This window comes from Monodelphis domestica, chromosome 1 (assembly GCF_027887165.1).
Source record: "Monodelphis domestica isolate mMonDom1 chromosome 1, mMonDom1.pri, whole genome shotgun sequence".
In the NCBI taxonomy this organism is placed as follows: domain Eukaryota; kingdom Metazoa; phylum Chordata; class Mammalia; order Didelphimorphia; family Didelphidae; genus Monodelphis; species Monodelphis domestica.
In genome coordinates this window covers 581,669,067-581,686,377 of record NC_077227.1, presented here as the reverse complement: position 1 = coordinate 581,686,377, position 17,311 = coordinate 581,669,067, and the positions used below count along the sequence as shown (strand labels likewise).

At 43.9% G+C, this 17,311-nt stretch overlaps 1 protein-coding gene across 2 annotated transcripts in view; it reads right to left on the bottom strand.

Annotated features, from left to right (window-relative positions):
- The window catches only part of ADGRA2 (adhesion G protein-coupled receptor A2), a 62,879-nt gene that overhangs the window by 28,607 nt on the left and 16,961 nt on the right, over positions 1-17,311 (bottom strand). For both annotated transcript variants that reach the window (XM_007476341.3, XM_001381811.5), the window contains exon 2: positions 7,255-7,326. In XM_007476341.3, coding sequence (XP_007476403.2) covers positions 7,255-7,326 — 72 coding nt within the window. The remainder of the gene's footprint in view (positions 1-7,254; positions 7,327-17,311) is intronic.

The window sequence follows — 17,311 nt, the reverse complement described above, 5'->3', positions numbered from 1 at the left end:
CCGCCTGCCCAACTGATGCTTTGCAGATGGGAGCCGAGTTACGCCTGCCCGGTCTGCCCCTCTCCTCGGTCCCCAGTGCCTCTTCCTGCCTTCGGTTTCCTGCATGCAGCCTTTAGACATTTGGGGGCCTCTTGGAGCCCAGGGGCCTGGGCTGAGAAGCCTTATATTCAGGACAGTGGCAGAGGGGACAGCCCTCCTCCAACTCTTGACCAGGAGCTGGAGGAAGAGGAACTGGAAATGCACTGGGTCTGCAGGTCCCAGTCAGAGCCTCTGCCAGCACCCAGATAATCTGGATCCCACATGGCCTAGTTTGGGTAAAGGACGAGCTTACTATTTATTCCTTCTCTAAGGGGCGGAGGAAACCCCTCTCAGGGACTCCTGGAATGCTGGAGCAGTCAGGGACCTGAGAGATCGTCTAATCTAGGGCTTGTGAGCCAGAGGCCCAGGCACAGAATTCAGGATGTCTGTGACCTTGGATGGGAGGAAAAGAACATCTTTGCTTCCTTTGTAATTCTAGGTCTTTTATTTCATGCATCTAAAAACATTATTCGGAGAAGTCCATAAACATCCATTAAGGAGTCCATGACACAAAAAATAATTAAGAACCCCTGGTCTAGACCAACCCCCTCATTTTACAGATGAGGAAACTGAGGTGCAAGTAGTGAAAGTGACTTACCCAAAAGTTATACAACTATTTAGTGACTGGGCTGAGCCCAGAACCCAAGGCTCTGGATTCCCAGTCCTCAGCTCTGTGCATTCCCTCTCCCCAGCCCTACCATTTTTTTTTTTAAAGAAAGGCTTCCCTTCCCTCTATTCCTTATTCCCTCCCCCTTTACTCACACACACACACACACATGTGGCCTCCTCTTTAACCTAGAGAAGGTGGAATGTGCCAATCAACTCTTAGGGAGTCTTAGGAGGTCCAGACACCCTCACTTATTAACAGTGACACCACACACCACGCACCTTTACAAAGGGAGCCCGCCCTGCGCCACAGGCAGGAGGGTGTCCCAAGGAACCTTCTCTCTGACATTCTAGCCGTCACCCCGCAGCCCAGACGCTCGGGAAGGGGGCTGGGGGGAGCGGCCCGAGCTGGCTCCCTCTAGCCCCCACAGACCTCCCTGCCTGGGAGTTTGGAAACCAAATTACAGGGTCTGAGGCCACAGAACAGCTTCCCCTGGGGCCCTACAGGACTTCCAGGGTTAATTAGAGCGTGGAGCCCGGCTGACAACTTGGAGAGAACACCACCCTAGGCACCCACGTCCTGCATGTCTGCAAACAGATCGAGAAGGGGAGGGAATCTCTGGGTGGCAGCTGGCAAAGCCAAGTGTCCCGGCTCCTCTCCCGTTCAGGCTTTCCGTCCACATAGTCCGGGGGACAATCCTGCCTTTTCTCAATCCATGCCTTTAGTTTTCCCTCTGGGGGCAAAAGAAGTTCGGCCCCCCGGAGCTGCTTCCCCAGAGGTTTGGTGGCAGCTTCTACCCCCAATTCCTCCCCAGTTAATAGTGGGATGGAGGAGGGAGGGGGTTGGGAATGCACAAGACCCGTCCTCATATCCCTGCCCCCACCCACAGGCTAATAGAAACCACCTGGACTGGGAGGCGCTGCACACTCTCTCCTACTTCCTTCAGTGCCGATTCTGTTTCTAATGAGTGCCCCAGCACCAGCCGCATACCAGCCCTCAGGGCTCATTAATCTCATTAGGCAGCTACAAATCATTATGGGGCCCACCGAGCTACCTTCCGCGAGCCCTTTCCTCTAGCCCGGGCACACGTGTCTGTGTGCGTGCATCTAGCGGTGTACTGGGGCATGCCTGCAACGGCATTAGCCTAAATGTTATCTCCCTTTCCTTGCTTCGGCTGTAAGAGGGTGCTTCTCCCAGCTGGCATCCTTGGGACCCTCGGAGGACCGGGAAAGGTTTCTGGGGGCTGCCCTATTCCATACTTATAGAGGCAGAGCTGGAGGGGTCTTAGGGGCCATTTTGTCCAATTCGGCCAATTTGCAGACGAGAACACCGAAGCCTGGAATGCTCAAGGTTATACAGGTAGTCAGTGTCGGAGGCTGGATTTGAACCCAGGTCTTCCTAACTTCGGCGAACTATAAATCACCAATTCCTGGGAGCATGGATTTAAGAGACCCAAGGTCTGAGATCTGCTCCCAGTTCTGCTATTAACTCCTGGTGGGACGTCAGACGTTATTTCCCGTCTCTGGACCTCAGTTTAATTCTCAGTAAAATGAAAGGGTTGGACTAGATGTTCTCCAAGGTCCCTTCCAGCTACAAATTCTCTAACCTTCTCCCGTACACTTCAGGCGTAGGGAATCCCCATTAGGGGTAGTGTGTGGGTGGATGTAAAGGAAGAGAGAAAAAAGAATTTTCAGGCTAGCTGCAATTAGAATTGCATTTGAAAACTGCCTAAGACTAGACTGGGGGAGACCAGACTGGGTAGGTGGATGTAAATGGGACACACATTCCTGGAGAGGAGAGAGGGAGGGCGGAGGGAGCAGTCACTCTTTGCACGGAGCCAGGCTGAGCCCTTCTGGGTGGTGGGTGCCGGAGGCTGGGTCTCAATCACTCCTCCTCTTGAATATTTGAGCTCTGACCCAGGGCTCCCCAGATGAGACTTCCTGGCCAGGAATCAACTAGGCGCTCCTCCCCTTTTCTTATTTTTCCAGGCTTTGTGGTTCTCATCCCAAATCAAGCCTAAGCCAAGGAAACTCAGTAAAAGAGGCATTCCCTAAGACCATGGGGTAGGACCCCCTTCTCTCAGACAGAGCTTAGACTTCCGGAGATTCCTGTCTTTACACACACCTTCTCCCCCACACTCATCTATAGATATAGTTATCCACCCTTCCCTGCACAGACCAGGACTCATCAACTACAGAGGTGGCTTAACTATGAACTCAGCATATTTCCTGCCAACCAGTTCCCTCCCTTCAGCTCCTGAATTCTACTTAGGGCAGAGGCTGGCAGAATAAAAGGACGGACCAAAATTTGATCTGTGGTAGGCTGATGGACAAAGAAATCGGCGAGGAGCAGCATATAGTACTATAGTGAGAGTATTGTTAGTCTTGGTGTTAGGAGACCTGGATTAAATCTAGGCTTTGCCTCCTCCTCCTCCTCTCCTCTCCCCTCCCCCTATCAGCTTTGAGCCCTGGACCAAGTGAATTTAACCTTTGAGCCTTCATTTTCTCCCCTGTAAAATAGGGAGATGAGCCTAGAATCATCTCTAAAGTCTCTCCCAGGGCCAATAACTCACGAATGTAAGCAGTAAACAATCTGGGAAGGAGAGCCCAGGTCCTTCTGGCACCAAGGCTCTTCTGAAGTTAGGAAGCAGCGACCTAGATTCCTAACTGCTTGCGTACAGAGAGTAGAGCCACTTGGTCAGCTCTTGGCAGGCGGAGAGAGTTTTTAAATTTCTACTTTTGTGTCTTCTCATTTTCTCCATCAAATTATTTAGGCTTATCGTAGTCCATGTACCAATACATGCAGAGACACCATATCTACACATATTCTTATTAGAGATGCAAAACACGCTCATTGTTTCTGCCCTCCTCCATAGTACACACTTAAAAGCCCCGGCTCTCCAATGCACAGATATTTGCATACTCTGTCTTCTGCTCTGCAAGTATAGCCTTTGCTCATGGTACCCAATCTGATTTCAGACTGTTTTCTAGCCTTTTCCTGTCTCTCCCTATTTAACCACAGCTGAAAGGGATTGTTACGTGCTCAGGTTTATTTCAGTAAATGAACAGTTAACGGCATTTGAATTGGAAGCTACACTAATAAAGACCTTAAAGTTGGTTTTTACATCTCAGTAAATGCCTCTTGAATTTATTTTATTCTCTTATATTTGGGGAAACTGAGGCCCAGGGAGGTGAAAGATCCATGTTGCATGATCAGGTTTCTTGAAGTCAAGTCCAATGCTCTTTTTATAATATTAAAGATGCTTTTATATAAGCATTAATTGATTCCAACAAGTATTTACTTATTGATAGTGCCTATTGTGTTTCCAGCATTGCTGAAGTGATGCAGGCATAAAGATAAAGATGTTTCTGCTTTCAAGGACTCTATTGCCTTTTACCAGGGTGAACCATGTCCATGGAAAAATAAAATGTGGCATAGGGAATGAAGAGGACAAGAAGAGAGATCAGATAATGTACACAAGTGTTATTGGAGACAGAAGAGAGCACCAGTGGAGGGGGAGGATTGATGGGGGGGAGGGAGTACCTAAGATGAACCTTGAAGGAACATGAGGATTCTGAGAGGTGAGGATGAAAAAGGAGTTTGAATTCCAAGTATGGGGAACGAGGTCAGGGGGTCAGGACAGCTTGTGCAAATGTACAAAGGCAAGAGATGGAATGTTGAGGTCAGGGAACAGCTGGAAGTCCAGGTTGGTTGGAACAGAAAATTCTTAGAGGGGAGGAATTGGATATAAGACTGAGAAGGTAGGCTGCAGCCAGATTGTAAATTAAAGCACCAGGAGAAGTCTTGGGCTTTTGTTCTCTTTGCTTTTCCCTAACAAATTTCCAGAGATAAATCTTTTCCTATCTTCCCTTCCCCTACCCTTTAGACTATCTGACTTGGGGATATCTTTAATACTTTTAAAGGCTTATGATTTTCATCCTTGTGGAATCATTCTCCATTTACCCATGAAAACTGCACCCACCTCACTTCTAGGTCTTGATAGGAAGTTTTCTTGAATTATACTGAGTAAAAAATATCTTTAGAACCCTTCTCTTCCTTCAAGACTGAAGCATCACTTTTTACAGGAAGTCTTTAAGTCCCCCAATTGCTAGTGTTTTCCTTCCCTATATTGTCTTTAATTATTTATATTCAGTCAACTTTCTTTCTAAAAATTTTATTATAATTATTTAAACCCTCACCTTCCATCTTCCATCTTAGAATCAATACTGTACATTGGTTCTAAGGGTTAAGTGATTTGTCCAGGATCAGCCAGCTAGGAAGTGTCTGAGGTCAAATTTGAACCCAGGACCTCCTGTCTCTAGGCCTGGCTGTCAATCCACTGAGCCACCCAGCTGCCCCCTATTCAGTCAACTTTTAGTCATGTCCAACTCTCTGTGACCCCATTTGGAGTTTTCTTGGCAGGGGTACTAGAATGATTGCCATTTCCTTCTTCAGCTTATTTGACAGATGAGGAAACTGAAGCAAATGGGATTAAATTACTTGCCCAGTGTCACACAGTCAAAAAGTGTCTGAGGCCATATTGAACTCAGGTCTTCCTGACTTCAAGCGTGGCATTCGCTCCACTGTGCTAACTAGCTGCTCCTTTGTCTTTAACTACCGTGTACTTACAGGCATCCTTGGCACATCATAATTTTGATATATTGTTGGTCAGCATAAGAAATTAAATGGGAATATTTGGGGAGTTTTGTGAAAGCTGCAGGCTAGCAGATGACACAGAAAAAGTTTGGAAACTCAAAAATGCAAGGGCAGCTGGGTAGCTTAGTGGATTGAGAACCAGACCTAGAGACAGGAGGTCCTAGGTTCAAATCTGGCCTCTGACACTTCCCAGCTGTGTGATCCTGGGTAAGTCAATTGACCCCCATTGCCTATCCCTTATTGCTCTTCTGCCTTGGAGCCAATACAGAGTATTGAGTCCAAGTAGGAAGGTAAGGGTTTTAATAAAAAAAGAGAGAGAGAGAGAGAGAAAAGAAACTCAGAAATGCAATATATATATATATATATATATTAGTATTGTGTAATAGCAACATATTTTATCTTTTAATAATATAACTATGCACCATTTCTTTTTTTTTTAAACTAAAATAAGTAAAAATGTTAAGTTTATGAAAGGAACACAAAAACCAGCAGACAACATGCAGTCTAGAAATGCAGAGATATCTTATCATTGACCTACATATTGCCTCTGACCAAATACTTACCCCATATTTTACACTAAGGTACTATAAAATGCCTCACAAAAGAGAAAGAAAAATTCAGACTTTTTTCCTAGTATGAAGGGAGGGTCAAAACATTTTATGTGGATTTTCCAGATTATGGGAGCACTGCACCTGAACCCCCATGGTGTGGAAGGGATACCTGCATTATCGTTATATCGATTGCATTTATTTACACGTGTACTTTTTGTCTCCCCAAATAGGATGTAAGCCCTCAGAAAATAAAGATTGTTTCATTCTTCATGTTTATATCTTTGTCATGGTACCAGATATGTAGGTTCTTAATAATTGTTTGCTGTTTGATTGATTTCTTTCTAGGCAGCCAATCTTATGGGGACAAACCTCTCTGTAATTAGCTGGTTCTCAGAAAAGAAACTGTACTGGGCTCATACACAAAATCTTCATGGCTTGGCCAATACCTGTTGAAGCTTGTGGATTCCTGGAATACCCTGAGGAACCTAGGGTCAGCACCACACGATGATAATGGACAGGATGGAGAATATTAACAGAGGTTGCCAGAGTTGTAACTAGTATGGGGTAAATGGGACTTTGCCTCAGGGTACCTAAATGGGAAGGAAAATCAGGCTTTCTTCCTGTAATATGGCATTCCTGTCAACCCTGGACACTTTATAGATGGCACTGTGAGTGACAGCACTGTGGCACCCTCTCAGGTGAGCCTTACTAACCCCTGTCGGGGTAAGAGCTGGGTTGTCTTTTCTCCTGCCATAACTGCGTCTGAGGTCAGCTTGTCCTCTGTACTGTCATCAGTCTCTCACCATCCACATACCATTTTTTCCCGTAAATGACAATATCCTAGTTGCAGCTGTAGACACTGCATTATTGGATCACTGAGTCAAGGATCCCAAGTGGGAATTGACTCTGGACTCCTAAGAATATAAAGAAGGTACACTTGGCTGACTCATGCCAGCTTATCACCAGCAACTAAGAATCAATCAATCAATGGATCAATATTTATTAAATGAGTTCTTTGTGCTAAGCACTGGAGTACAAAAAAGAAGCAAAAGGCAGTCAGTCCGTATTCTCAAGGAGCTTACAATCTAAGGGAGAAACAACATGCAAACAAATATATAGAAAGCAAGCTGCATAAAAGCACTGGAATCAGGAGGGGCTGGGGAAGGCTTCCTACAGAAGATAAGAATTTAGTTGGGACTTAAAGGAAGCCAGGGAAGTCAGTAGTCAGATTTTTACTGCCATCTCCTAATATTTCATAGAACCCAGCAACCCCTTCTCTACCATCCACATCAGTGCCACTGGTTCCTGTTTCCATATGGAACCTTGGCAGGAGATACAGTTGAGTTTTTGTCAGACACTTACAGTTTCTCCAGCATGGGAAGTCCAGAGAAAGAGCCATTCCGAAGCGCAGTAAGCTTGTTGTTGCTTAAGAGCCTGAGATGGGTAGAAAACAAATGGGAAGAGAATTTCTGTTATTGGCAGAAAAACTGGACAGACAAACTGCCAGACATACCTCCCTTCACAATTTTCTAGTATACTTGGTGGAGGGATCAACAGAAAAATCCAAGAGAAGTTCCCTCCCTCAGATCACAGAGGGCAAAGGAAGCTGGTCTCTGATCACATCCTCTTTAGCAAGACTTCCCTGAGAACCTCCCAACATGAAGGAAGAAAGCAAGGTAGGGAGTGGGGACTGGGCTTCCTCTGGACTCTGGCCCCCTGGAATGGGATGGGAAGGGTTGGTTGTTCTGGGATCTCCCAACACTGTTCCCTCCAAAACTATCCTGCACCACAGTTTGGGTCCCCCATTCAAAGAAAGTGGGAGTTTTATCTACATGTTTGTACCTTACCCCATCTCCCCCACTGCAAGCCCAACTTCACTTGAGGATGAAAGTCAGTCTCCAAGGGGTGAGCTGATGGATAGTAGGCTTTGAGGGCAGCTCCTGCTCAAAGCCAAGTCTTTCCCAGATTTCTTGGGTTTACTTTTTTCTCAGTTGAGGGTACCCCTATTTAGATGGCACTCCATCTCCCATCATAATGCTTTTCTCTCTTTATCCTTTCCACTACCTCCTTTTCAGGCAGACCCTCAAGAGCTTCAAGTGGAAGGGGGCCTGGTTCAGGAGCAGCACAGTCAGGGGCCCAGCCAAGGGGTTCAGCCATTCCTGGCTAATTGCTCATTAAAGATCTTTAATGAGCCTCTTGGTGTCCATCCCATACCCAGGGCAGTTCCCCTTTCCTGTGGCCTGGGGAGAGATAGGTCAGATGAGGGAAAGGTTGGGATCCTGAGACTCCCAAGGAAAGGCTTTTTAAGGGAAAGACTGGGATAGACCAGTCCTGGAGGAAACCCTGGACTAATCTCTTAACATTAGAGATCCTGGAATTAGAGCTAAAAGGAACCTCACAGATCATGGAGTAAAAACCCCATATTTTACAAATAGGGAAACAGGCCAGGAAAGATGATCACACAGGTTGTAATGTCTCATCCATTACTCCATTAAACCACAAACTTTTCTGGACCTCATTTCTCCCTCTCTCTTTGTCTCTTTATCTCTGTGTCTGTGTCTCTCTCTGTCTCTGTCTCTGTCTCTCCTTCCTTTTTAAAAAAATCCTTACCTTCTGCTTAGAATCAATACTATGTATTGGTTCCAAGGCAGGAGAATGGTAAGGGGTAGGCAATTGGGGATAAGTGACTTACCCAGGGTCACACAATTAGGAAGTATCTGAGGTTCAAGTGTTTGAACCCAGTACCTCCCATCTCTAGACCTGGCTCTCAATCCACTGAGCCACCTAGCTGCCCCCTCCTTGGGCCTCATTTTCTTTATTTATAAAATGAAGGAAGTTAGATGGTGTAATCTTTAAGGTAGGAGTCCTTAACCTTTACCGTGTCATGGACACATGGCCATCTGGCGCAGCCTATGAACCCCTTTTGAGAAGAATGTTTTTAATTGCATTTAAGTATAATACTTAGTATTACAAAGGAAACTAATGATATTGAAGTAGCCACAAGATATTTCTAACTTCTTGGGCCCCACATTAAGAACTCTTCCAGCAGAATAATCCTAGGCTCCTAGCAATTCACTGGAATAGGACTCTGTTAAGAAGTGGAAGAACCCAAGTAACAAGCATCAAAGCCATTGTCCATTCTGGTCACCTGTGCATACTGGGCAGCTAAAAGCTGAGGCATGAAGGGGAGGGGGAACGTATAGGATCAATGGGCGAGGGGGAGAGATAGCCCTCCTTTCCCTCACTTCATTTTCTGATATCAGAGGGAGCAAGAAATACTAAAATCCTAACAGAGGAAGTATGGACGCCTCTCAGTGTGTATGCGTGTTCATCCCCAAAGGATCCTCCCAGGCACACACAACTGTGGTTAATAGAGTAAAACAAATCATTGGGGTCAGGTGGGTGGAGATAGGAAACAATGGAGGACCTGGGGGGAGCCCAGCATATTGCATTCCTATCCTTTGAGGGGATTGCAGGGAGGCAGGGAACAGCAGTGACAAGAGCCCCAGACTTTGAATCAAGAGACTTTTTATTTACCATGTGACTCTGGGCAAGTCATTTCTTTTCTCTGGGTCTCAGTGAAGATGAGAAAGTTGGGCTAAATGGTTTCTGAAGAGCTTTAGCAGCTGGATTCTATTTATGAATTCATTTTAGCTTGTAGAATTCTAGGGACCTATATTGCATGCTTTATACAGGAGGACTCCAAGTAGGGCCTGCCAGGGGCCCCCATTTTGTGCCCTCTCCATCCTATTTCTTTCTCTCCAGCCCTCCATCTGGGGGGTGGAAATGGCTAGTTCTTAGAATTTGGGGCAGTTATGAGTCAGTGACAGTAAGAATTGATGGTGGGGAAAGGGACCTGTGACTAATTCAAATATAGGCAACTGGTATGGGGAGTATTGGTCTCTGTCTCATCCAGAAAAGGGGATCTGTCCTGGCCTGGCTTTGGAGGCTAATCTCCTCCATCTGGAGCTAAGTCCCCAAGAGCTGCTCCATCTCAACGGATTCTGACTGACCTTTCTAAGAAAGCCCATGTGTGGGCAAATCAGCTGCTGACCACATTTCTAGCTTTGCTAACCTGCTTGGAACTAGACTCTTGGAAACTGGAAAAGTAAAGTTCCCAGCCAGAATGTAGGTTTTTATTGCTGAAAAAGTGCAGTACCTGACTCCCCAGCTCACTTCCCAAAGCAAAGGTCAAAGGGTAGCAAATGGCTTTCTCTTTACCCTCTATTCTTAATGTCAACGAGAGTACTACTTTCTACTCACAGACACTGCCAATACTTTAAGGTCATGAAGGCTCTCTTCAGGGGTGTGCTGGTAAATATTTAAGAGGGAAAAAAAAGTACAGCAGGACATAGTTTAACACTCAATCTGCATTATTTATATCTCCTCCATCATTTCTCTAAGTTTAAAAAATCAACAAAATAACAAAGAAAGCCCTAATTTGCAGCATTTGCCATTTTCTGAGTTGTAAATACTTATACCGAAAACAATTGACTCTAACAAGGCTCTAAGACAGTGATGGCGAACCTTTTAGAGTGTGAGCACCCAAACTGCAACTCTTATGCCTCATGTGAGCCTCCTTCTTACCCCAGACAGGGGAGGAAGGAAGGTGCAGTGGAAAGAGCACTGGGCAGAAGGGCAAGTGATGAGATAAATGTCCTCAGGCATGTGTGGAGATGGGGAAGGGAGTAGCCCCTTCTGGCACATGTACTATAGGTTCACCAACATGGCTCGAGGAGATAGTTCCAGCACACCCCCGATTCTGTTTAAAAAGCATACGTGGAGAATTTAAGCAAATATAGATTTAGAACTAGAAAGGACTTTAGAGAACATCTTATTCTACTTCTTCATTTTCTAAAGCAGGAAACTGAGACCCTTGAGGTGGTAAGTGATTTACCTAAGACCACAAAGTGTCAGAGATGGGATCTGAGGTCATAGGACCCCAAAGCCATTGATCATTCTACTATACCACAAAGGCTCTCCCTATAGATAATCAAATCTTGGAATCCACCATTTTTGCTTTAATGAATTGAATATTGCCAGATTTTATCCTGAGTGATTCTAAAAGATAATTTTGACTTCCAAAGCATGTTTTGTGAACAGACATCCATGTGTGCTTTGCACATATTAATTGTCAATTTTAAGTAGCTGTTGAATGGACAAAGAGGAGGATCGTTATTTGCAGGAATTGCTAGGATCTGGCATTATTGGAGTGGGTAGGAAACTTACATTGGCAATGATGCACATGCTCACCCCAAGACGCAGAGTATAGGTTTGGAAAGGACGGTAGTCCTCTCCTCATTTTACAAAGAAGGCCTACATGAGAAAAGGGGCTAATGAAGGAGAGCTTAGACTAGAATCTCCAGCTTCTTATTCCATTGGCCTTTCTATGACTGAAAAAGCAAAAGCTTTTGCCTCGATGAGTGCCTCATTGGGCTGGAGGGAGACTGGCCAATCCAGAAAGCCAGCAGAGCAAGAGTGAGGGAGCCACAACCCTAGTCCTTCTTTTATTCTTCCTGCCTCTGCCTAGGCTTCACATCCCTCCAGATACCATCTCAGCCTGGCACAACAGGATTTTCCAACCGCACCAGGGACTCAAGGTGCCAGGTGGGTTTCCCTTTCCAACCACTTCTGCTCTGCCCTGCCATGTCCTGGCTCTTTCAGAATAAACATTTTAAGAGCTTTCCCCCCCCCCCCCAAACCCCTGCTTCACCCTGCAGCCCCTCCTGCTATGCCCAACCCAAGTCCTTCTCCTAGAGAAAGGAGTAAAATGCTGAAGTCTTGGGCATTGAATTCTAGAATCAAAGGTAAGGGATTGGGCAAGTCTATCACAGCAAAGAGGAAGAAGGAACAAACCAAGTTACCACCAATGAGATTAGAGACCAGAGCAGCAAGGGGTTAGAGGTTTGTTTTTTTCCCTACCAAGATGAAAATTGTTTTAGGTGGTACAGTGGATAGAGAATTGGACCTGGAATTGGGAAGATTTGGATTCAAATCTAGCTGTGTGACCCTGAGCAAGTCACTTAACCTCTGACTACCTCAGTTTCTCATCTATAACATTTAGATCATATTAGGACCTCCCAGGGTTGTTAAGAGGATCAAATGAAATAATAGTTGTAAAGTGCTTAGTATAGTGCCTGGCACATAGTAGGTACTTAATAAGAGCTTGTTTCCTTCCTTTCTTTCAAGGAGACTGTAAAATAATAATTTTACTTTTTTAAAAAAACCCTTAACTCTGTCTTAGAATTGATACAAGTATTGGTTCCAAGGCAGAAGAGAGATAAGGACTTGACAACTGGGGTTAAATGACTTGCCTAGGGGCATAGACCTAGGAAGGATTTGAGCCCAGATTTGAACAAGTATCCTTTCAACTCCAGGTCTGGCTCTCTATCTGCTGAGCCACCTCGCTTCTCTTAAAATAATAATTTTAAAGAGCTTAGTACAATGAACACATAGTAGGCACTATACAAATGTTGGTAATTATATCCTACTCATCTCCCATCAGGGAAAACCTTCTTGCAGTTATGAAAGCACTTCAAGGTGGGAGGAGAGACATACATACAGCATTCGTATATACAGAAAGATGTCCTTGGAGCATACATATCTCTCCACATGTATGTGGACATAGGCTCTAGCTGCACATACACAAACACATCTACAAACAGACACAAGAACAACATTCCCAGTCTGACACAGCAGCTTCTGGTTCAGATTCCATGAAAACACAGTGGAAAGAGGGACAGACTTTAAGAATGGAAATCCCAATTCAACTCCTAACCCTGGTGTTTACTAGCTGCAGGATCTTGGGCAAACCAACTCTTGGAACCTCAGTTTCTTCTTGTGTGGCATCATGGAAATGGCACAAGACCAGAAAACTTGAGCTTGAAACCAGGTATTGCCACTTTCAGCTGAGACTCAGTTTTCTAATGTGTAAAATTGGGAAATATTTTTATCTATATGGTTGACTTCCCAGGGACTGTTGTAAGGATCAAATCAGGCATAAACAATACACATATCAAATATGCAGATGACACAATCAGCAGTTAGTTTGTCATCCTTTTGGCTAGAGGTCTCCCCACCTCAGCTTTGAGTGTCTGTAAGGATGAGGATACAAGATGTTAAAATGTGAGCTCCTATTCCATTTGTATTCCCCTCATTTACCCTAGCGCCTTGCATATATAGTATCCACTTTATTATAAATGTTCCATTCATTCGTTCATTCGTTCATTCATTCATTCAATATGTATCTCTGTGCTGGATGTGTTTCAGTAAAAGGCTTATTATGATGATCAAATGTGATAGTATCTATTAAAGCACCTGGCACAGAGTAGATGCTTCATGAATGACTCTTCTCTTCTCTTCTTCTTCCCCACCCCCTACCCCTGCCCCTCTCCCTGGCCATGCAGTGAACTGCCTATGGTTTTAGGTTCAGAGAACATCAAAAGATTTGGCAGAGATGACGAGGTGCCATGAGGTCAGAATCTTCTTTGAACTTCTTGGTCTTTCCCCATTCCCTTGGGTTCTACTGAGTATCAGTTTGTGGGACCCACAGATGCTAAAGCTTTGTCTTCACTGGGCCAAAGGTTTCCAGAATAAGATGCAGAAACCATACCCTTTCTTACTTAAAAGAAATTAATAGAAGGAGAAGCTAGGTGGCTCAGTGGATAGGGAGCCAGACCTAGAGACTGGAGCCCTAGGTTTAAATCTAGCCTGAGATGCTTCCTCGCCCTGTAAGCCTGGGCAAGTGACTTAATCCCATTACCTAGTCCTTACTGTTCTGCTGCCTTAGAATAATACATGGTGTTGATTCTAGGATGGAAGGTAAGGGTTTAAAAGAAAAAGAAGAAATTAATAGATTAATGCACCTAGAAGAGACCCTTAGTATTAGCAGCCTCATGGCCAGAATTCAGGGGCTGAACAGTGGAAACTCTGGTGCATGAAGTTCAATGGCCACCCATGTACTTAAGGGCAATTCCAGCCCCTGTGGCAGTGAGCGCTGCTTGTAGAGCAGGTAATAAGGAATCTGATGGATAAGAGTTTCTAGTTTTCTTATCATTCTGTAGCAGCAGAATATGGATTTTTAGTTATTTGAGCCCAAGGGGAGATGAGGAAGGGCATTATCTCAAAAGCAGTCAATGCCTTAAGAAATTTTCATTTCCCTCACTCTTTATTATTATTATTTAAAAAGAACCCTTACCTTCTGTCTTAGAAGGTTCTAAGGCAGAAAAGCAATAAGGGCTGGGCAAAGAGGGTTAAGTGACTTGTCCAGGGTTTCACAGCTAGGAAATGTACAAGGTCATATTTGAACCCAGGACTTCCCTTTTCCAAGCCTAACTCTCAATCTAATGAGCAACCTAGCTTGTTCCCCTCACCCATTTTGAGTGTTCGTTGGGTCTCCCCTGCTGGATTCAATTGACTTATTTGGACAAAAAGGAAACATGTCTATAATGTAACACTGGAGCAATACAGCCAGAAATGGTCACTGTCTATGTGGGCTCACAGAAATGGTCAGCACTAAGTCACAAGCTAAGTGGCCTGACTATGGTCACGAAGAGTCAATGATTCACTTAGAACTTGCAATCATGTCTTTAGCTCCCAAACCAAAGCATTTCCCATTATAAAGGAGGTCTCTAGACCTTTTCCCAGCATGAGATTCAGTTAGTGCTCATGCTTTTCATGTCCAAGTGTTGGACATGGCTGAAAATACTAAACAACAACAGCAATATAGTTCACTAAATGTCTTTGAACTAAATTTGGATGACCATCTGTCAGGAATGTTAGAGAGGAGATTCTTGTGCAGGGATTGGTGGATTAGATGTCCTCTGACATCCCGTCCAACCCTGAGATTCTGTGATCTTGGATGCTATCTTATGTCTATAAATAAAAAATGACAACAATTTCAAATTCAGATAAAACTCCAGATAACTCAAAGGATGATGGATGGAAAGTGCATGGTGAGTTTCTAGAAGTTTCCAATTGACAGTCTGCACAAAAAAGAATAGAAGATATTGTTGAGGACATAAATAATCACAAAAGAGTGGGATACTGCCATAGCACTGCTGGGTTTGTGCCCCAAAGAGATAATAAGGAAAAATATATGTACAGGAATATTCATAGCTACACTTTTTTGTGGTGGCAAAAATTGGAAAATGAGAGGATGCCCTTCAATTGGGGAATGGCTGAACAAATTGTGGTATATGTTGGTGATGGAATACCATTGTGCTCAAAGGAATAATGAACTGGAGGAATTCCATGTGAACTGGAACAACCTCCAGGAATTGATGCAGAGTAAAAGGAGCAGAACCAGGAGAACATTGTACACAGAGACTGACACACTGTGGTACAATCAAATGTAATAGACTTCTCCATTCATTGCAATGCAGTTATCCTGAACAACCTGGAGGAATCTACAAGAAAGAACACTATCCACATTCAGAGGAAAAACTGTGGGAGCAGAAACACAGAAGAAAAACAACTGCTTGATCACATGGGTTGAGGGGAATATGATTGGGGATGTAGACTCTAAATGAACATCCTAATGCAAACACCAACAACATGGAAATAGGTTCTGATCAAGGACACATGTAATACCCAGTGGAATTGTGCATGGGTTACGGGAAGGGTGGGAATACGGCAGGGAGGGATAGAATATGATTCTTGTAACCAAGGAATAATGTTCTAAATTGACTAAATAAAATAAAAATTTTTCAATAAGAGCAGGATACTCATAATGAGAATGAAAAGCAACAGCTGGCAACCCCAAATGATGCCTTAATACTTTTGACTTAGAGTAGTACATTTAGTTCCTAAGGTTCCTTCTTGTTCTAAATCCTTGGTTCTATCATTATTAACAAGAATGTGACCCATATTTGATCATGGGATATATCCTCCAGGGAGAAAATTTGGGAGAATGCAGACAACATATAGTCAGGATGAAAAGGTATAATGGGATTTTGATCTATAGAGATTCAGGAGGGCCCGAGCTAATAAGATCATGAATCTTCTGGAATGTAACTGACTTGGATCTTTACCTACTTGGCTCTAAATGTATGTGAGTACATGAGTGTACTGACCACCTAAATACAGCCAGCATCTTTTTTATATTTTCCATCTTGAAGGAAGCCATCAACATACATATTTCCGTCTACAAATGGGCCTGCCCATGTTTGGGTGCTTCATGGTCCAAGCCATACGATGATCACATCTATTTTAAGCATATAGGTCCCAGGATCAGTCTCTTCCTTCTTCCTAAAAGGTTTGCATAGGAAAGAAAGGTGATAGGAGATGACAATGAAGATGTCTGATTTAATACCTTCCCTGAACTTCTCTTGTACCATTATGTCTCTTCATGATATGGAGATGGTCCTAGGTTCTCAAAGACTATGTCAGCTAACTACCAGCTCCCCAACAAGTTCTTACAAATTAAAAGACTTCAAGGATGGGCTTATAATGGATGATAATATGTCTACTGTTTGGCAGCTAGCCTAGCCAAGTTAGGAGAAGCTTACTACCAGAGGGCTGACCTTCCTCTGATGAATATTTTTGACCACAACAACTCATGGAGGTGGCCTCTCAAGGGCAGCTACATGGTGCTGTGGACAGAGCACAGGGCATGGAGTTAGGAAGACCAAAGTTTAAATCTGGCTTCGGACACTGACTAGCTGGACCCTAGGCAAGTAATTTAGCCTCTGTTTACCTAAGTTTCCTCATCTGTAAAATGGAGATAACAATAGACCCAAGGGTTGTTGTGAGGATTCAATTAGATAAGAATTGCAAAATTCTTAGCACTGTATCTGGCACATAGTTAAGTGTTATAAATGTTTCTTCTTTATATGATCTGTGCCAGTGAAGAAGTATCTATCAGAAATCAAAATAATGGGTACACCAAAGTATAGGGTACAGATTGTTGGTGGGAGTGGGGGGATGTTGGGGCAGGGAGGCATGCTTAACATGACAGTCTAGATACATAACTTTCAAACCTTTCCAAATGGAGGTAACATGATGTAGGGAAAAAGATATCCTTGAAATGAGGAGGCTTATGCCCAAACTCCAGCTAAGCTATTTACTATTGGGTGATTGGGCAAATCACTTAACCAAGTCTGTTTCCTGGTCCGTATAATGGAAATAATAATGATTGCCCTATGTTCTCACAGAGCTAAGAGGAAAGTACTTTTCCAAACTTAAAGTGAACCAGAAATATGAGCTATTATTTTATTGCATGGAATTAACTTTTGAGGCATGTTGTTCTTGTCTCCCTAACTAGACTGTAAAACTCTCAGAGGGCTAGAATCTGAGTGTTACTGATTTGTATTCCCCACAACACCTAGTGCTATGTCATTAAACAAGGTGGTAGAACAACAAATATTTATGGATTGAACGAATGGACGTTTAGGCAAGATTAGGTTCCAGAGAGAAGGGA